This window comes from Saccostrea echinata, unplaced genomic scaffold, assembly GCF_033153115.1.
Source record: "Saccostrea echinata isolate AGI-Se365-2 ecotype Australia unplaced genomic scaffold, CSIRO_AGI_Sech_v1 ptg000012l, whole genome shotgun sequence".
NCBI classification, from domain to species: Eukaryota; Metazoa; Mollusca; class Bivalvia; order Ostreida; family Ostreidae; genus Saccostrea; species Saccostrea echinata.
Window position 1 is genome coordinate 24,283,237 of NW_026889761.1, and position 17,802 is coordinate 24,301,038.

Below are 17,802 nucleotides of genomic sequence, written 5' to 3' on the forward strand. Positions count from 1 at the left end.
AAGTAGAAATGCGGAATTACAGCACATAGTGTCCTGCATCTATTGATGTAGTCATTTCAAACATTGTCATGATTTCTCATATTCCACAGCAGATTCAAGAATTTTGTTAACAATCTATGAGCAAGAGTCCTTAAATGGTTTTGGTAAGTTTGCTAACCAGAATTCTCAAAGAAGGACAATTTAGAAAAGCCAGTAAAACACGTAAAATGAACAAATGTTTTCAGAATTTCAATTCAGAGATCATGTCCGTTTACCAGTACTTATAATTTTGTGCTGCAATTTTTTTCAGGTACCATGTGCATTTATTTTGCAGCTTTAATTAGCATAATTTTCTTTAAATTTCATCAGTTTTATTTGGGTGGTGATTCTATGCAAAGTACCTGCCTTTTTTCCTTTAGTTTGACATCTGATTATATTTTTAAAGAGGGCTAGATGTAGAACAAACATCCTGGATAATTCGTTACATAAAAACTATATTATAACATATATATATATATATATATATATATATATATATATATATATATATATATATATATATATATCTTATGATTCATTTTTTGGGAAAAAAAATTGAATGATCAATATCGGTTGAATTTGTGTGTGTTTCCATAACACGAATAAAGTTCGTACGAGTTAATAAACAGAAGAGTTCCACTGGAATATTTTGGCACAGGAAAAAGAATGACACAACACATAAACAAAGACTTTTTAGAAGATATTAATCAGAGTAAGCCTTGCCTAATTGGCGTTGAAACGATGATGTAAATATTCTGCTGTTTTGTGATTTTACGAAAATATTGGGAAAGAGATATTTTCAGAATTGAAGATTGGATTGGATAACCTTCAACGATATTTCCGCGGTTTCAAATTCAAGAATCAAGTATGTTCAATTAAATATTTCATTAATTAATACAGAGACACTGTAATAGAAATATGCACTGTAAGAAAAGTACAGTTACATGGCTCTCTGAGAAGTTTGTTAAGTCGGTTAGTCTATAAAGGCCACATGCCCCGTGTTCCTGAAATATTACGCGTATGGTCAACGGGGTGGGTGAATGACCTACGTTGCATCAATTGTTTGAAGAGTTACTTTGTCCAGGGATTTCACATCTAATTATATTATGCATTTATGTAAACGTTATCATTTACATGTGATTTGTTATTGATCTTTCACGTTTAGTAATATGTTTTGCTTTGAATCTATTTTTAGATGTTATATTGCTGATGTAATCATTCACTTGTTTAGATGAAAAACGTGTCTTAATTAAGAAATTTGATCATTCTTTTTTAAAGTTTGTAAACATAAAACAGAAATGTTGAGTTTTTCTTCTTAATGAGGTTGAATTAACCAAACATAGTATGTATATTTAAAAAAAAAAACTATGAAATGTTCTATCATGTTAAATGCAGGCTTTACATGTTTCTCAGCGTACACCAATAGCACTTGGCCGATGCCCTTACACTAGTAAAAAAAATTCAGTCACTCAGGCTTGTAGAATCCAGGTCAGCACTAGTCCAATCAGACTTGTAGAATTTTGAGCAGTATTAATCCATTTCCATCTCATATTTTAAATAATTGTCCAAAAAAACTCTAAAAAAGATTTTCTTCATTAGTAGAGAGGAAGACTGTCACTGACATCAAGAAAAGCTTTGAATTACATGTAGAATGCACATGAAAGTTTCTAACAAATGGAAAGATCAGTGGGCAGTGAGATATGACTCGGTTATTTATAAACATATTGTGATGAAATGCTTACAGTGCATCCATGTATAAAACAATTTATTTCAGGATTAAATAACTGACAATAAAAAGACAGAACAGAGGGTTAAAGGAAATTTTATGAATTAAATAATGAGGCTCATTGATTAAATCAAAGGGAATGAAACAAAACAGTCATTTTATTTTTCACACTTTTAAGAGGGCTAGTAATCAGTGATTCAAGCTAGTAAAAGTGAGGACTTTATCATAGGACAGGGATCAACATTAACGGTTGTCCAATTGCCCGGGACAAGTTAATCCTCAGTTCGGGCGAGTGAAATTGTCGACATACTTGTCCGATCAGGCAGGTGAATTTTTCTCTTACAAATTTACATTTTTATTTAGTTTACATTAATTTATAAATAAAACAATAAAATGAACACTTGATTTCCGCCACGCACCTGACTGACAATGTTTTTGCATTCGAAATTCCTTGGTAGTGTTTCTGGATTATATACCGTTCATTTAAAAATGGGGTTTGTTATTTTCTTTCGAAGTAAATACGCTCTACATCTAACAAAATTTTGTTAACTTCTTATTTGGAAATTAGATTACTTAGTATTTATTCATGCACAGAATATAAGTACAGTGTAACACGATGCATCCTGATCAAGATTATAAGATGTATGTTTTTACAGTAATTAAAAATTTCTTAAGTTCTTCCCTAATTTTTGGCAACCAAGTTTTGCATTCGGACAAGTCAAAGTTTGAGATCACTTGCACGGAGGGCAAATGAATCTGAAAGTTAATGTCTATCCCTGTAGGATAAATTCTGTCATATTTGCACAGCACAACACTTATTTTTTAGCCCACCTCAATGAAGTTGGGGGGGAGCTTATATACCCTATGTGATTTTTAAAGTTTTTGGTGCAGGTTAAAGTTTTTGGACCAGGTCTCATTTCCAAGTAACTATAAGCTCTGTGTTGATAAACAAACCAATGTAATTCAAATTACTTTTACATCATACAGATTGTTCTCTAAACAGCTAAATTTTTCAGTGAATTTAGATAATGTCCTAAATATCCAGCTTCCTAAACCTTCCTGCTTAGGGTGTACCTTTCTTAATTTTATTGAAATCAGTGGAGTTATCCTTCATTACATTTCTAAAAGTTAACTTACCATTATCAATACATTTTTTTCTGAGCTAATCCCATTATTAAAGTAATCTGGTGTTGTATTGCCTCATTGTTTTATGTCTGATCGGTCACACTGTGTCATGTGCATTAAGTATATGCCATCCACTTAACACTGTCTCCTTATGAAGTTAACGCCGTCTCAATGAGCACGTGTATTAATATAAAGTATCCTCTGTATTGTTCGTATGTCAACACAAGTGAATTAAGGCTAAGTATAGGCATATATATGCAAATGAGTCAATTGAAATGCATAAGATGTTTGTCATTTATAAAGAAAAGGTTTACACTCACTTTTTATTGCATGCTTAATACCAACAATGTCATAGTCAATACACATTATGACATCATAATTATGATGTCATTGTTCTACAGACATAAATCTGTGGAATATTCTGCTTAATATTATTAAATCTTGTGTTTGACATGTTAAGTACTCTGTGCCCTTGCGCCAAAGCTGTTTGTGATGTGATTATTTCTTTGAATAGTAAAGGACAATGACGTCATAATATGACCTCATAATGCATATTGGCTATACCATGTCATGGGTACTTAGTACATGTATGTACAAGAAAGTAAACTTTCTTTGCATAATAGAATTGAACATAATGTCTAAAGAATTTAGCTGAATGTCACATAATCCCAGTATCTCTGATACCATTTTTATATTGGTCCACGGCTCATTATAAATCTTTAAATGCTTCCAGCATACTGACGACTGAGGTTGAATGGTGTGAAGGAGAGACCCCCCAGAAATGGCGTACTGGGACGGTGGTTCTGGGACCCATGATGGGAGACGGGTTCCTCCCACCTCTGATGTCAGGCAGATTCCGTCCCCCAACTCAGAACAGGTGACCCCAGACACTGAGGAAAATGTGATCGATGAGGCCGAGGATGTGATCAGGAATTTTATTTATGAGAGTTACCGGCATCAGTTAGAGGAAGATACACCTGACGCGTCCACACCGACAGTCCCGGAGCTGTGTAATTTCACATCGGATCCAGTCAGGTTTGTTACAGGGGAGATAACTAGTTACTGTATTAGTTTTCCACTGATAGAGGTCCCTATAAAGATTGATCTTTTTTGTGAATTTTTCAAAGTTTTTAATGAGAATAAAAGAAATATTAATAAATCATTAAAATCTTAATATGTTAAGATATGATTTTATCATAAATTACTTTTGTATTTATCAAAATAGCAGTTTATGAATCTAGACATTATTTTATAAATGCCTTCTACTTTGTAGTCGAGCCTCCCAAGTTGGTAGACAGTTGGCCAGAATAGGTGACGATATCAACAGGAGATATGCAGATGATTTCAAAGACATGATCTCTCAGCTTAATGTGACTGAGGAAACAGCCTATGATGTGTTTGCTGGAGTGGCCAAAAAGTTAGTATTCATTTTTATAAGATTATGTCTCAATCATATCATTTTGTTAAAATTAAGTGAAAATAAGGTCAAAATGGTAAATCTTAAATACTGTAAACCAACTATTATTCGCGTCATCTTTTATTCGCGATTCGTCAGTTTGAAATCAATCTGCGACAATTAATTTTCGCAACTGAGGAAACATTTTGTACTAATACAAGGCAAAATAATTGGTTTGATGCGATTAATATTCGCGAATTAAAGTAGGTCGCGAAACTCAGGAATATTTCTCCCACGCGAATAAAAGTTGGTTTACAGTATGGAGGTAAGTGGCATCCATGCAAGTTTGGTCTAGTAGGACTGTATTAACTGGACATGCTCCAAAACTGGAACCCCTGGACTTCAATTTAGGAGATATATCATAAGCGCTCTCTGTTGAGGAGAAGTAAAAATAGGTGGTTCTGTCATTGTCATGAAATGGTTGTAAAACACTGTATTCCTTAAGATCAGTCACTCACATTGAGAGGCTTTCTTAACCATCCATTGCATTTAAGAATCAAAGGGGACTCAAGAGTTTAACCCTCTGCAAACCCTACTTGGGAAAACTAAGTATACATGCAGGGTTCTCCACAAGGGGTTTTACCATGGCGGCCCGCCATGGTTAAATTTATGTGCGCCATGGTTAAACGAGCTGCGCCATGGTTAAAATCGACGGCCGCCCTGGTTAATTTTTTATTGCATTTTAGTATTTACACCTACTTTTTAATGACTTGAGTAGTTAATTGTGTTTATACTACGACTGATATGCATCTCGCATGCCTCGAAGGAAAGCGGACTGTGCTAAACAAACACAGTCGCTGATCGGCGACTATGCTGTGAAGCGTGACAATGGAGGGTCAATCAGCTAAAGATCAATATCTTGAGAATTAATTAGTCAGCCCACTATCCTGTAACTATACAAACATGTAATTTCGGGAAATTCCATCGTGTTCACTATATGGTAACAGATCATAACGAGCAGTAGGTATGCCCAGAAAAAAATGAGCCCTTTCAAAATTCCCTGTTCTTTTTATTTAATCGATTCCTCATTCTTTGTTCTTAAGTATATAACTTCATTTTCTTTCTGATAAAATGTACCGTACGTAAGTGCCAATCGTCGTCTTAGTTTTAAAGTTACCTCCCGTTTTTATGAAACTTCGCGTGGCGCTATTTTTAGCACGGACACGTGGAGGAATAAACAATGGAGAAACTCAGCGAAAATGCAATATGTAGAAAAAAAATAACGTTTAGAAAAAGACAGAAGAGAAAGCAAAATTACAGTAATGCAAATTAATGCCCCTGGTTATAATAAGTTACTTTTACCATGTATGCCACCAGTAAGTTTTCATAGATCATGCAGTTAAAAAAAGCTTAGGCATTAGCATGATTAGTAGGATTTCGGCTTTCGTTTGTTTGTGTGTCTGTTAACTTTTTTTTTTTTAAGGTACTACCAATTCATCAGTTTTAGTCATATTTAAATAAAACGTTTTATATAAAGGCAACATCAGTTCTGTATATCAGTTTTTGAAAACTGTTGCCATGGTTACTCTATTAAAATATTATTTTTAAATTCCTTCAAAATGTTCCTACAGTTTTGGACCAATTTTGGTACATTTGTAGAGTAATTACATTTAAGATACATAATCCTTTTTATTTTTAATTTTTAAGCTTAAAAAATCATTGGTTATTTCAACTTTTTGTGCTGCAGTGGTTAAGTTTTGTGAATTAATCAATCATTGATTAATGAAGGTTAGGAAGTCTAACATGCATTCGTGTTTTTGGTCGCATTGTGCCTTTGCGCAGCTTCCTCCATGGTTAAATTTTCAAATGTGGAGAACCCTGTACATGCTCGTTTCTTCTTCATGGAGAGGATGCAAATGGTTAATGCAGGATTTATTATCACTAACAAGTTGAGCAACTATTGCAAAGTGTAGCATGAATTACCTCTGCAATTACCCATTTTCTTTTAAACATTTCTCACAAAGTAGATAGTCATATATATCCACATACTGTGAAGATATGATAATTGATTTGTAACACTGCAGGTTGTATCCACATACTGTGAAGATATGATAATTGATTTGTAACACTGCAGGTTGTTTGCCGATGAAATCAACTGGGGACGTGTTGCAGCTCTCATGTGCCTAGCTTACCGTATCACCATGACAGTTGTCAAAGAACGAGCCAAAAAGTTCGCACAATTCCTGAAGATTATTGTCAGTCATGTGGTTAGATTTATCAAGGAGAAAATTGCTGGATGGATTGCTCAACAGGGTGGATGGGTATGTCTTCCTTGTATAAAAGATATAATTTATATGTTAATCCAATTACAATGTATTCTTTAATGTTTCTGTTAATCTGCGGGTAACTTTGATAATAAAAAAAGTCTTCATGTACATGTATAATTGATTTGATCAATTTTCAAAAGAGGTTTTGAAAATTGAGTTTTTAGCTCACCTGAGCTCAAGACTCAAGTGAGCTTTTATTAGTACCATATCTATTTATAGACATCCTTTTTCAATTCAAGACCAACATATTCAATATTAATCGTGGACATGTATTTTCTTAGGTGCAATAATAACATATAAAAATCATTTTACATGTTCATTACTCTAATTCTTAGACAAAAGAATTAAAAAATCTGTAAATAAAACAGAGTCATAAATTTGCAAATTTACAAGAAATGGTTTAGAAATATCTTTTCCCGGGATACTTTCAAATTGTATCATGTATATTTGAACTTTTGAATTGTGTTCATTATTAAACATAAAATCACAAAAAAATAAGGCCAAACAAAAAAATATGTGTGGTTCCGGTTACACCTCCAAAAAAATTAGGGTAGGTAGGTAGGGATTTTTTTTTTTTTTTTTAAACAAAATAATTTTCTTAATTTTTCTAAATAATACCTATCACTGCTTTGCAAGTGGCATTTAGATGTGGTGTGATAATATACTAGTCAATATTGGTAGGGGACACCTACATGCTAGCTTGCTTTGGATTTAACACTATTAAACACTTGCACTATGTTTTGCAAGGAGGCCGTCATTGCTGAAACTAAAACTTAAACCGGAGCTATTGATGGAAATCGGGGAAAATTCCGGAAAAAATATGAAAATTGCCCAAAAAAAAGTTTAGGGTAGGGGGTATAAAATAGGGATGGTCGGGTAACCGGAACCACATATATTTTTTTATTTGGCCTAACAAAAAAGTACACATTGGCCACAGGATCGATCAACTAATCAATTTGAGGATGTTAGAAAATGAGAAGTTTACGTAGCTTCATTTGATGTGTTTTCTTTACAGAGTGCGGCTCTCCAGTACTCCCCCTCCCCAAGTTTTACCACCCTCTCTATCGTCGTAGGATCCTGTATGGTTGCCATAGCAGCAGTATTTTACTTCAGCAAGAAGAGTTGAAGCCCAGGGATTACAGAAATCCATAAAACATGTACATTAACCATGTACAGTGCTGGTTCTTAAGTATTGACAAACTGATCTGCGATCATATAGTTCAGGAATGTGTCCCTTTGTATGAGCTGAACATCAAATGTGTGCTGAAAGAATTCATTTTGAAGTGAATTTCTCCAGCTTGTGTGAGGATAATCACCAAGAAAAATAATGAGGTCTGAATAGTGTAGCTATTTATATAATTTCTCTATTCCCTTTTTCTGAAATCAGAATTGAAGTTTGGCAGGGAGAATCCATCTTTATTTTTCTCTTACTTTCCATATTGATATCAAGTCACCTAGAAGCAGCTCATTCCCAAGCCCTGATCTCAACACCGAGGACGTCAGTGTGTAACACTGCTCTAGATCCTTGTGTGTCAAATCTGCTCAGATTGTAGATAGAATATGCAATGAATTACACCCTAGCAGGAGACTTTTGTATAGGGCATCCATGGTGCAGTAGATTCTAGAAGCAATGTATTTATTAGTACTTAGTTTTAGAATAAATTATTCAATTATTTCAACTCTAACTTTAGTTAACAATAAAATTTTTCAGTTGCTTGACATCCTGTTTCATAACTTATTGCTGAAAATTCTTTGCAAGCTTAAGACCTTATTAATTCCTGTATAAAAGACTTCTACTTAAAGTTAATTCTGTGTGTATAAAATGAGGCAGTGTTTGGTTTGATATGTTTTCCATTTGATATCTGTAAATATTCCACCTTTGCTTTCCTTCAATCAATCACATGATCTTGGAGTTTTAAATGTGGCCTGATTTAGTACTGGTGATAATGCATGTTTGACAACACTAAAACTTTTTTGTACCATTCTACAATTAGTAATTAACACTAATTAAAATTACTTTGTCCTGTAAAAATCAAATACTGTATGGATTGTATATTTATATAGTTGTAAACAAAAAAAAAAGGTTTTTTAAAAACAGATTATGTTTTGAATTTACCTTTAAAGTAGAATAAAATGTGTTTTGTATCAATTACTGTAAATAATGTCATGAACATCAGTTGTTGACAATGAATCTACTTACCTTCTCATGCTCATTGTTTGTTTCAGTATCAAACATCTATCAATATTCTGATCACTACAAAGTGTGCCAATTCATTACTTGATCTTCACATAATGTACAATTCATGCAAAGTTGTCATACTATAAAAAAAGAGTTTTTTGTAATGTAGTTGGTCACATGTGTTTGAATTATGCCACATGTATTTTTAGTTTACATTTTTTTTTCCTTATTCCTGTTTTTTTTTTTTTCAAGTTTGAGGTGTACATGGATTTGTAATGCATGAGTATGTTTTAAATGAAATTAGAGTACACTGTACTTCATTGCTGAACAAATCTGGGAGATAATTAGTAATACATGTATATGGTAATGATTATATATGGCTTTGTACTTAGTGCCTAATATATTTGTCTTCATTAACTTATACCTCTAAGGTCAAACAATTCAAACTAAATGGATTAGTCACAAAATGAATTAAAAATTGAGATACTTATAATGATCACTGAATATGAAATTAATTTATCAGATAACATATTCATAGAGTATCTGTAAAATGGGCCAGTTCCAGTCAAATTATATTTTCCAAACTGGTCCTCTAAAACTATGAAATTATAGATGATAGATTTTATTTTTCCCAGTGTGCACTAGTCAAAGGGGCTATTTTAAGAAATAGGGAAGTGTTCAATTAGACCAAAGTTTAGAGACAGGATTTCTCCTTTTCTGTTACATGTATTTATTCCAGCCTTGTTTGTTATGATCACTTTTAATTTCATCTTTGAGATTCTTTTTATACAAGTCATTTCATTGTTTTAGCAGATTGCTAATTGAACCCTGTGATCTGATGAGTCCCAGTATCCTTTTACTCAGGCTCCACAGACACTTTATTCTTGTTTGTTCTTCATTTGACTTTTTCAGATAATTATATTTGATGACAAGAAGTCATAATAAATCTATCAATATTCAAATTACTGCATGCTTGATATTTTTACAAAGTTTTCAGGGAATATTCTTGGTATATTCTAAAACTTTAATGTATCAGAAAGATTAGTTATCTTTTATTGATGAGGTGTGTACAGAAATTGACCAGTTTCTGTAATATTATATCTCTGTATTTCAACTAAATTTTTAAGTGTAAAGGCTGTTTTTCTATAAAACCTCATCAAAACAGAAGGACATGCAAATTTGATAACTCATTAAGGTAGAAATGCATACCAAAAATCAGGTCAATATCTGCAAACGTATTGAAAAAAAATCTGGAGAACCAAGTGAGACTGACAGACCATGTCAATGTTAGCTTATATGACTGATAATATAGGGTGTGTCCACAACGTGGCTTGAACCTACAACTCTCAGATCTCTACCAATAGCTAAAAGATGAACCCACTAGCTTGTGGTAGTAAAAGCCTGGCGACACTAATGACTATATACAACAAGTAGCCACTTCAAACTCTGTTACAGAGATTAATAGCATGATATTACGGTTTTTTTCCATTTATATCATGTTATTGAAGGCATAAATTGGTGACCCATTCCAGTGTCTTATCTGATAAACGTGATGACGTAACTTTCAATTGTCAACTTCCCTAACTTATGTAGCAATATAGTGAATATACCCTTATCACCTGCATATGGGCTTTATGACTCCCAAATGATTCGATCTACGTATGAACTATTTCTAAAACGAGGCAAGCTATTGACAAACAGGTTGATGAATCAGGGACATCAACAGTCTTGTTTTAAGTCATCATTTCGCAAGTATTATGGTCGATACAATGACCTTGTCAGTAAATACAATCTATCTTTAAGTCGAATGCTGACTGACGTTTTTTATACTAATTGTTAGGCCATTATTTACACACTGAATTGTCTATGGATTTTTCCGTTGGCCCGATCATGACAACGAGAATACGGCGGATGTGAACTGTCGACAGGGGATGCGTACTCCTCCATGGCACCTGATCCCAAACTCTGATGTTTTTAGAGGTTCATGTTTGTTGTGCTCCCGATTTGTATTGTTTCAATGGACTTTTGAGCTTGATAATTGTTCGTCATCTCCCTATTTCATTGTAAATAAAATGCAGTAACCCTGGTAACGGATCCCCTCTCCGAGACTGGAAACATTTTTTAAAGCCGCACAAAATGGGTACTTATTTCGAAGTAAACGGATTATATGGAATTTATTGCGTATAATATACTTGAACGCCAAAATTCATTGGACTACCAGTATATGAAACTTATGAATTTTTATTTGATTTTTTAAAATGAATTAAGGAGTATTACATTTTGCTAAATACTTTACTCCATTCGCACCTTTTAGATTAATTTTTTCATTGCTTAAACTTTTTAATTCTACCAAAAACTTGATAGAAACAAGACTAACATTTATCACATTGCAAAACAATTTATTTGAAAATAAGTAAAAATATTGTTCATAAAACAGTTATGATACTCATCATATTCTCAAAGAGAATGAACACACTCTGGCACCTATACCGGTAGTAAGTAATGCAAAATTTTAAGAGTCTTTCAGGTAAAACAAAATCTATAAAATTGTGAATGAAAAGCACTTTTTCTGCTGAATGGCACTAAACAAGATACTTGCAAGTAAGACACAAAGACGGGACCAGATATAGAAACAAAGTTTGTGACTGCAAGGTTACATCTTGCAACACACATTTTCTGCCATTCAAATTTCATCGACTTATTCGCTTCACAGATTTAGTTGCTTTGAAATCATCGTTGAAATTTCTTTTTAAAAATAAGCAGACGAAATGCTAATTTGATCTATAACTCGTCAAGACAGACTACCATACCAAAAATCAATTGAATATATCTGCAAGCGTCTAGAAAGAAAAGTCTGGCAAACTTATACGTATACTACATTTTTGTAAGTCCAAATGCCGTATTTCCTTCAAAAATCATCGAAGTGTATCAAAATTGCATACTTAATCTGTAACTTGCATAGAAAAAATCTGCTTAATATTTTCAGGCTTCTAGAAAAAAAAATGTCATGAAAACCTCTATAAATAACGTAAACCGCCCCTCCCAAATGAAATAACTAAAATAAATAAAAAATAAATTAAAAAAAAAAAACAGCTCAATACAACATAATTGGGACAGGCAGAATTAATTTAAGGACAAATAGAAGATTAAAAACTTCTTCCCGGTTTCGCTAAAGGGTGAATTCAAAGACCAAATTGAAAGTTTCTGATTAAGTTCAACTACCCATAACATATTTTTCACTTATATCATCATATTGTACATGTATTTTAGTTAAAATTCCTGAAGTTGCAATAAAATAGACAATTGGATAAAAAAAAGTTTCAGAATTTTTATTAGTAAAACTTTATTTGAAAAAAGTAAATATTACTTCATCCTAAAAGACTTTCTAAAATACATAATCAAAGAAATTATAGTTTTAATGCTTCAAAATGGTATCAGGGATATAAATGATTAGATTTAAACCTTGATTGAGTTTCTTCTTTAATTTTGTACATGTGGAAAAAAAGTGGTTTCTTGATTGTTATTTTACATTATTTTTTCAATTCTGGTTTGAAAAGTTTTAATATGAAAGAAATATATATAAAAAAAAATTAAAAATAATAAATCCCCCATCACTTTTTTGTCCTTTTAAGTAAATCTTTAAAACTAAGCCATAAAAGAATTTAATATACAAGTTTTCTTACAAAAAATACAAGATTTTGAAGTGACCCTATTTTACATTATTGTGTTGCACTCCTGACATCTGATATGTATTTTATTTAACATTGTTTTTAAAATTATAACACAATAACCCATTCATAGTTTGTAAATCACTTCGCCGTTTTGATATTTTTTATCATTTACGGCAATTTTTTCATATTTTCAAGACTTCAAAACATGATTGTTTGCAATATATAAACATTGTACTGATTTAAAGATATGTTTTAAGTGATGAAAACTATTCTCTGAATTGACTGTAAAATGTCTGTAATTAGTTGATAGACATAATATTTTGAACATCAAATAGTATTCAACATTTTTTTTTTTTCAATTTATTTTTTTTTAGTAAAGATAGATGGAGATCATTGATAATTATAAAACAGTTTTGTTGCAGTCCTGACTGCAGTGAAATTAAAACCATAGAACACAAAAATTCATGAAGTGTTGGCAACATCAAGTGATAACAAAATTATGCAATATTTATAGTCCAATACTTCACAAGTAAAACACATGAACGTATTTAAATTTGGCTTTATATCTTGAATTATTCCCTATTTATGTCAAAATACTAGCTAAAATATATATTTAGAAGATAAAATATATTTTATATTTTCCTTCACAGGATAAACACTGTAAGCAACTGAGGTCAACCAGAAACATTCTACTCATCACCTTTCTCTTTATATTTATTCATATTTGATCAGCAATAATTCTAACACATTTGTTGCTCTCCTGATCAAGAGCATGGGAGTCTTTAAAGTAGATTGTGAAGCGAAAAATTACATCATAAGTTGTTCTGTTGTTTTAGTGAAGTTGAGGTGGAATTACTTGAATTTTATAAAAAAAATTTCAGTGTGTTTATTTTTTACATTCATAAAAAAAATCAAAGAAAAGATAAAAACACATCTGAATTGATAAAATATAAAAGAGAAGAATTTTAATAATAAAACTGTCAATAATTTAGTACTAAATTATTCAAATAGATCACTATTAATTAAAGAATATCTCTTAGCATGAATTAGAAGTCTTTTCATCATATAACTTGAATCTTTAGAAATATTCGTCGCACTCCTGACCTTAGAAATATAGATCTGAAGCATAGACAGACCCTGTAATTGATAAATCTATTCGATAAAAATGTTCTTTGTGTCTTTATTTTCCAAAATAAAGACCTGAGAATCATATACTTATAAAAGTTTTTTCATGCTGGGGAGCAAAACATCAAATGTTGTACTCCTGAAATTATTGGGTATGCACAGATACTTGACTCTCATTAATGCTGATTGTGATTTATATAACATTTTTAAGTTTTGAATTGTTTATCAGTTATTGTTTTACACTTTGAAAATTCTTTTTTGACCTAATTGTCTTTCAAATTTTTAAAATTGATTTGTTTGTTTGTTTGTTTGTTGTTTTTTTTTTAACACTACATTTTTCTGTTGCACTCCTGACATGGTATAACATTTTTTTCAACATCAGCCATGACCACAACTTGGTCAAACAAAACTTGTTACAGTGTACATTTAAAGCTCAATACTTTGAATATTAAGTTTGTATTTCCAACACAAACTATTATTATTAATTTCACAGATCTTCAAAAAAATATTGAAATTTAAAAATGTCACAAAAAGGTGTTGCACTCGAGCTCCTGATATTTTTAGCATCATTTTGAGGCATAACTTTTTTGTGAATTGAGATATTAATGAGATATTTGGCAGGTATTTAGACACTATCTAAAGACATATGCTGAGTCATAGAAATTTATTCCCATTGCCTTTATTTTTAGTGCAGGTTGATAAATATGTGTTTGGTCATTTTTTTTAATTCACCCTAGTAGGGGATTATAGCCATGATGATACTCAGGCCTGTCCCATAGATTTCCATACCTTATGTTTTCTTAGCATTTAACGGCGAACTATTCCAGCGACAGAATAGGAAGTATACAGTTATCAAATGGATCTTATTAATTACTTTGTAAATAAAATAAAGTAAAACCCTGCTTGTAAGTTTTGTTCTGTTGATGAGACCAGATTATCCCTAAAGCTAGACAAAGTGGGGATTTTTTTCGAAGAAAACATGATCCATATATTGTACTGTAACTTCAAAATATTCATTGGACTATATATGTGAAACACCAAAACGTAAATGATTTTTGTTTGACAAAAATAGGCCGAGGACGATTAGGTTTTGAAGAATACTCTTTATTATTTTCACGTCAAAGAATATCCTTCATTGTTTATAATTTTTAATTCAACCAAACGCTCGACAGAAACAAGACTAATGAAGGCATACTATGCTGCAAAATAATTTACTAGTATTTAAAATGTGTAAAAGAACTTTTAAAAAATATAGTAAAACAATTATTATGGTCTTCAATTTCTCATGGAGAATAAAACAAAAACGCAAATGCCACACCTTCTAGCACCTATAATAACAAAATATGAAAAGTTTTTCATTTGAAAAAAAAAATGGAAAATTGTACATGAATATGAAAAGCACTGTCTCTGCATGAATGGCACGAGTTAAGACGCCTAGAGGGGACAGGAAATATAATTAAATTTTACAACTGTTAAGGTAAGACCCAGTACAACACACTTCACATACAACATGTTTTCTGAGGTTCAATTTTCTGCGATTTATTCGCTTCACAGATTTAGCAGTTTTGAAATCAGGGCTTTAATTCCTTAAAAAAAAAATGAAATCCAAACGAAACGCAAATTTAATTTGGTTTAAATAACTCTCAAGACAGACTCCCATGCCAAACTCAGCTAGATATCTTCAAGAGTCCATGCAGAAAAAGACCATAGAATGTACTATATTTTTATAAGCCTAAATTAAGTTATTCCAAAAAAAATTCATTGAAGTGGTACGTAATGCATACTTGACGGAATTCATCAAGGGAAAGTTGTATACCAAATAACAGATTAATATTTTGAAGTGTTAAGAAAAAAATGTCTAGAAAACCTCTGAGTCACAAACTGACATACTAAAAATCATTTCAAAATATGCTAGCGTTTAGGGGGAAAAAACCAAGTTGGACAGACTGATTGACAAACGGAAGGACTGTTAGACAGACGGATAGAAATATAACCCCCCTTTCCAAACCTTATGTTTTCTAAGCATATAACGGCGAACTATTCCAACGGCTAATTTATAGGAAGTTTACCTTTACCCAAATCTAATATTATTTATTACTGTTTAAATATAGTACCTAGGATCCCTGGTAATAAATTTTTGTTTGGTTGAGAGGACCAGATATAATTCATAAAACTGGACAAAATGAGGACGTCTTCGAAGAAAAAGATATTTACATGTACATACTATAAATTCAAAATGCATTGGACTATATGAAACACCAAAACATGAACGATTTTTCTTTGACGAAATAAACTGAGGTTAATTAGATGTTGTTGAATACTCTTTATTATTTTCATGTCAAAGAATATCTTTCATTATTTAATCATTTTAATAGCGATTCTCTGTAACCACTTAAACTTCTTTGCCACGCATGGTCACCGATTTTGATGAAACTTTGCCCATTATTACAACTTGACACCAGAAACATATATCAAATAAAATTTCGTTGCTATGTGTCTTGGTTGCCATGGTAACAGCCAGAAAAGTTGGAAAAATTGAGATTTTCAGCTACTTTGAATATTTATTAAGCCTTAATAAAGAATAAGAATAATAAACAAACCATTCTCCCCAAAACCTGACACCTTGTTGCCACTTATGCTATAAAGAAACTATTTAGAATTTATCTCTAAGTAAGTGGTAACCATGGATACATTTGGAATACATTCTAGATGCTGAAAAATGCAGAAAAACGCTCAATATTCACTAATGATAGGTGTTAAATGATCAAACTCAATCAACAACCTAATAAAAAACAATAAAAATATTTGACCTTAAGTAATTAGGTATTGGCAATATTATTCTAAAAATAACTTTTATGGTTGCCATGGTAACACAGTGTTACTATCCAAAATGTGTTGCTAAGATTGGGTTAATGCTACTATCTTCAGGAAAAATCATAAATTTCATGACTGGCACATATACATCCTTAGGACCTTGCAACACCGACAACATAAGAAAAATTGGGATTAATTGTTACTTTGCAGTGTAACCATGGAAACAATGTACCAGGCTAGTTTAAAGTGATATTTTTTTGCTGCCTTGGGAATTTACTTACCTTTTATTCAAGAAACATATTATTTGACTCACCTTGAATAGTACTTATCTGGTAAAACTAAAGTTGAATATCATATATTGATAACGTTTGTTGAAAAATACAACACTGTTGCTATGGTAACCAAGAAGGGAAAATGTCCGATTTTGTTAATTTTATATCAATATTAAACCCTATGTGCCAGCTTTTTGCATCCAGTTAGAGATTGGGTGGCAGTCAAAATTGAAAGTCAGGTTAGTTTTTCATATTTACCAATCATAAAAGTTTTGGGAATCTACATACAAGGGTACGTATCCAAGGAAACAGAATATTTTTCAGATTTTTATGCATATTTTTTCGGCTTATTTCCATAGCAACGCTCTATTTAAAGAATTGAATTTGAATTTTTTGAAATTTGAGAATTAGGGTCACATGAACATCTTTAAAAATTGATCATTTGTTATATAGAAATATGCTTTTTAAAAAGATAGGATTAAATTTAATCACTAAGAGAGTAAATTTAAAATCCTTTCTTGGTATTAAAACCATGGCAACCATTGCCAACCTATAAGAAATATCATATTTCTTCCTTGGTATATGTTACAAGGATCTTTTGTCTATTATTTGCTTGCATTTCAACCTATATTTTTTTTCATTCTTAAGTGTATGACTTTATAAAATTAAATGAGCAAAATCATTACTTTTGAATACCTTGTTTCCATAGTAACGTATGTAGTAGTTGATTTACCAAACATGTTTATCATGCATTTAAGACATCAGGCCTTCAACTTTCAGAAACAATCATTGCCACTTGTTTGCTTTGCTGCAAACGTTAACTGTGGGACTCTGAACATGTTGAAAAATGCCATTTTTCAAACTTTAGGACATGTTGCCATGGTAACCATGATACGTAGCAACCAATTTCTGCCTGATTTGAGTTTACGGTATCAAAGACTTTTATCATAGAGAGTTTGGAGAAATTCTGAGACTATGCGTGCCACAGCTTCTATATAAAAGTTCAAGTCGTTACAGAGAATGGCTCTTAATTCAACCAAAAACTCGATAGAAACAAGACCAATTAAGGCAAATATGGCAAAAATCATTTATTTTAAAATGTGTAAAAGAACGTAAAAAATATTGTAAAACAATTATTATGCTCTTTAA

The 17,802-nt window shown here is 31.7% G+C and overlaps 1 protein-coding gene across 1 annotated transcript; it reads left to right on the forward strand.

Annotated features, from left to right (window-relative positions):
* The first annotated feature begins 686 nt into the window (after nt 1-686).
* LOC133185584 (bcl-2 homologous antagonist/killer-like) lies at nt 687-9,736 on the forward strand. Its single transcript, XM_061320887.1, has 5 exons — nt 687-883; nt 3,603-3,904; nt 4,143-4,286; nt 6,400-6,586; nt 7,608-9,736. The coding sequence occupies exons 2-5, from the start codon at nt 3,651-3,653 to the stop codon at nt 7,716-7,718; spliced, it is 696 nt and encodes a 231-aa protein (XP_061176871.1). The 5' UTR covers nt 687-883; nt 3,603-3,650; the 3' UTR covers nt 7,719-9,736.
* The last annotated feature ends 8,066 nt before the right edge of the window (nt 9,737-17,802 follow it).

Coding starts and splice junctions, on each gene's coding strand:
- LOC133185584 (XM_061320887.1), top strand. CDS start 3,651: ATGGCGTACTGGGACGGTGGTTCTGGGACCCATGATGGGAGACGGGTT. Junction 3,905..4,142: donor TTCACATCGGATCCAGTCAG/GTTTGTTACAGG, acceptor TCTACTTTGTAG/TCGAGCCTCCCAAGTTGGTA. Junction 6,587..7,607: donor TTGCTCAACAGGGTGGATGG/GTATGTCTTCCT, acceptor TTTTCTTTACAG/AGTGCGGCTCTCCAGTACTC.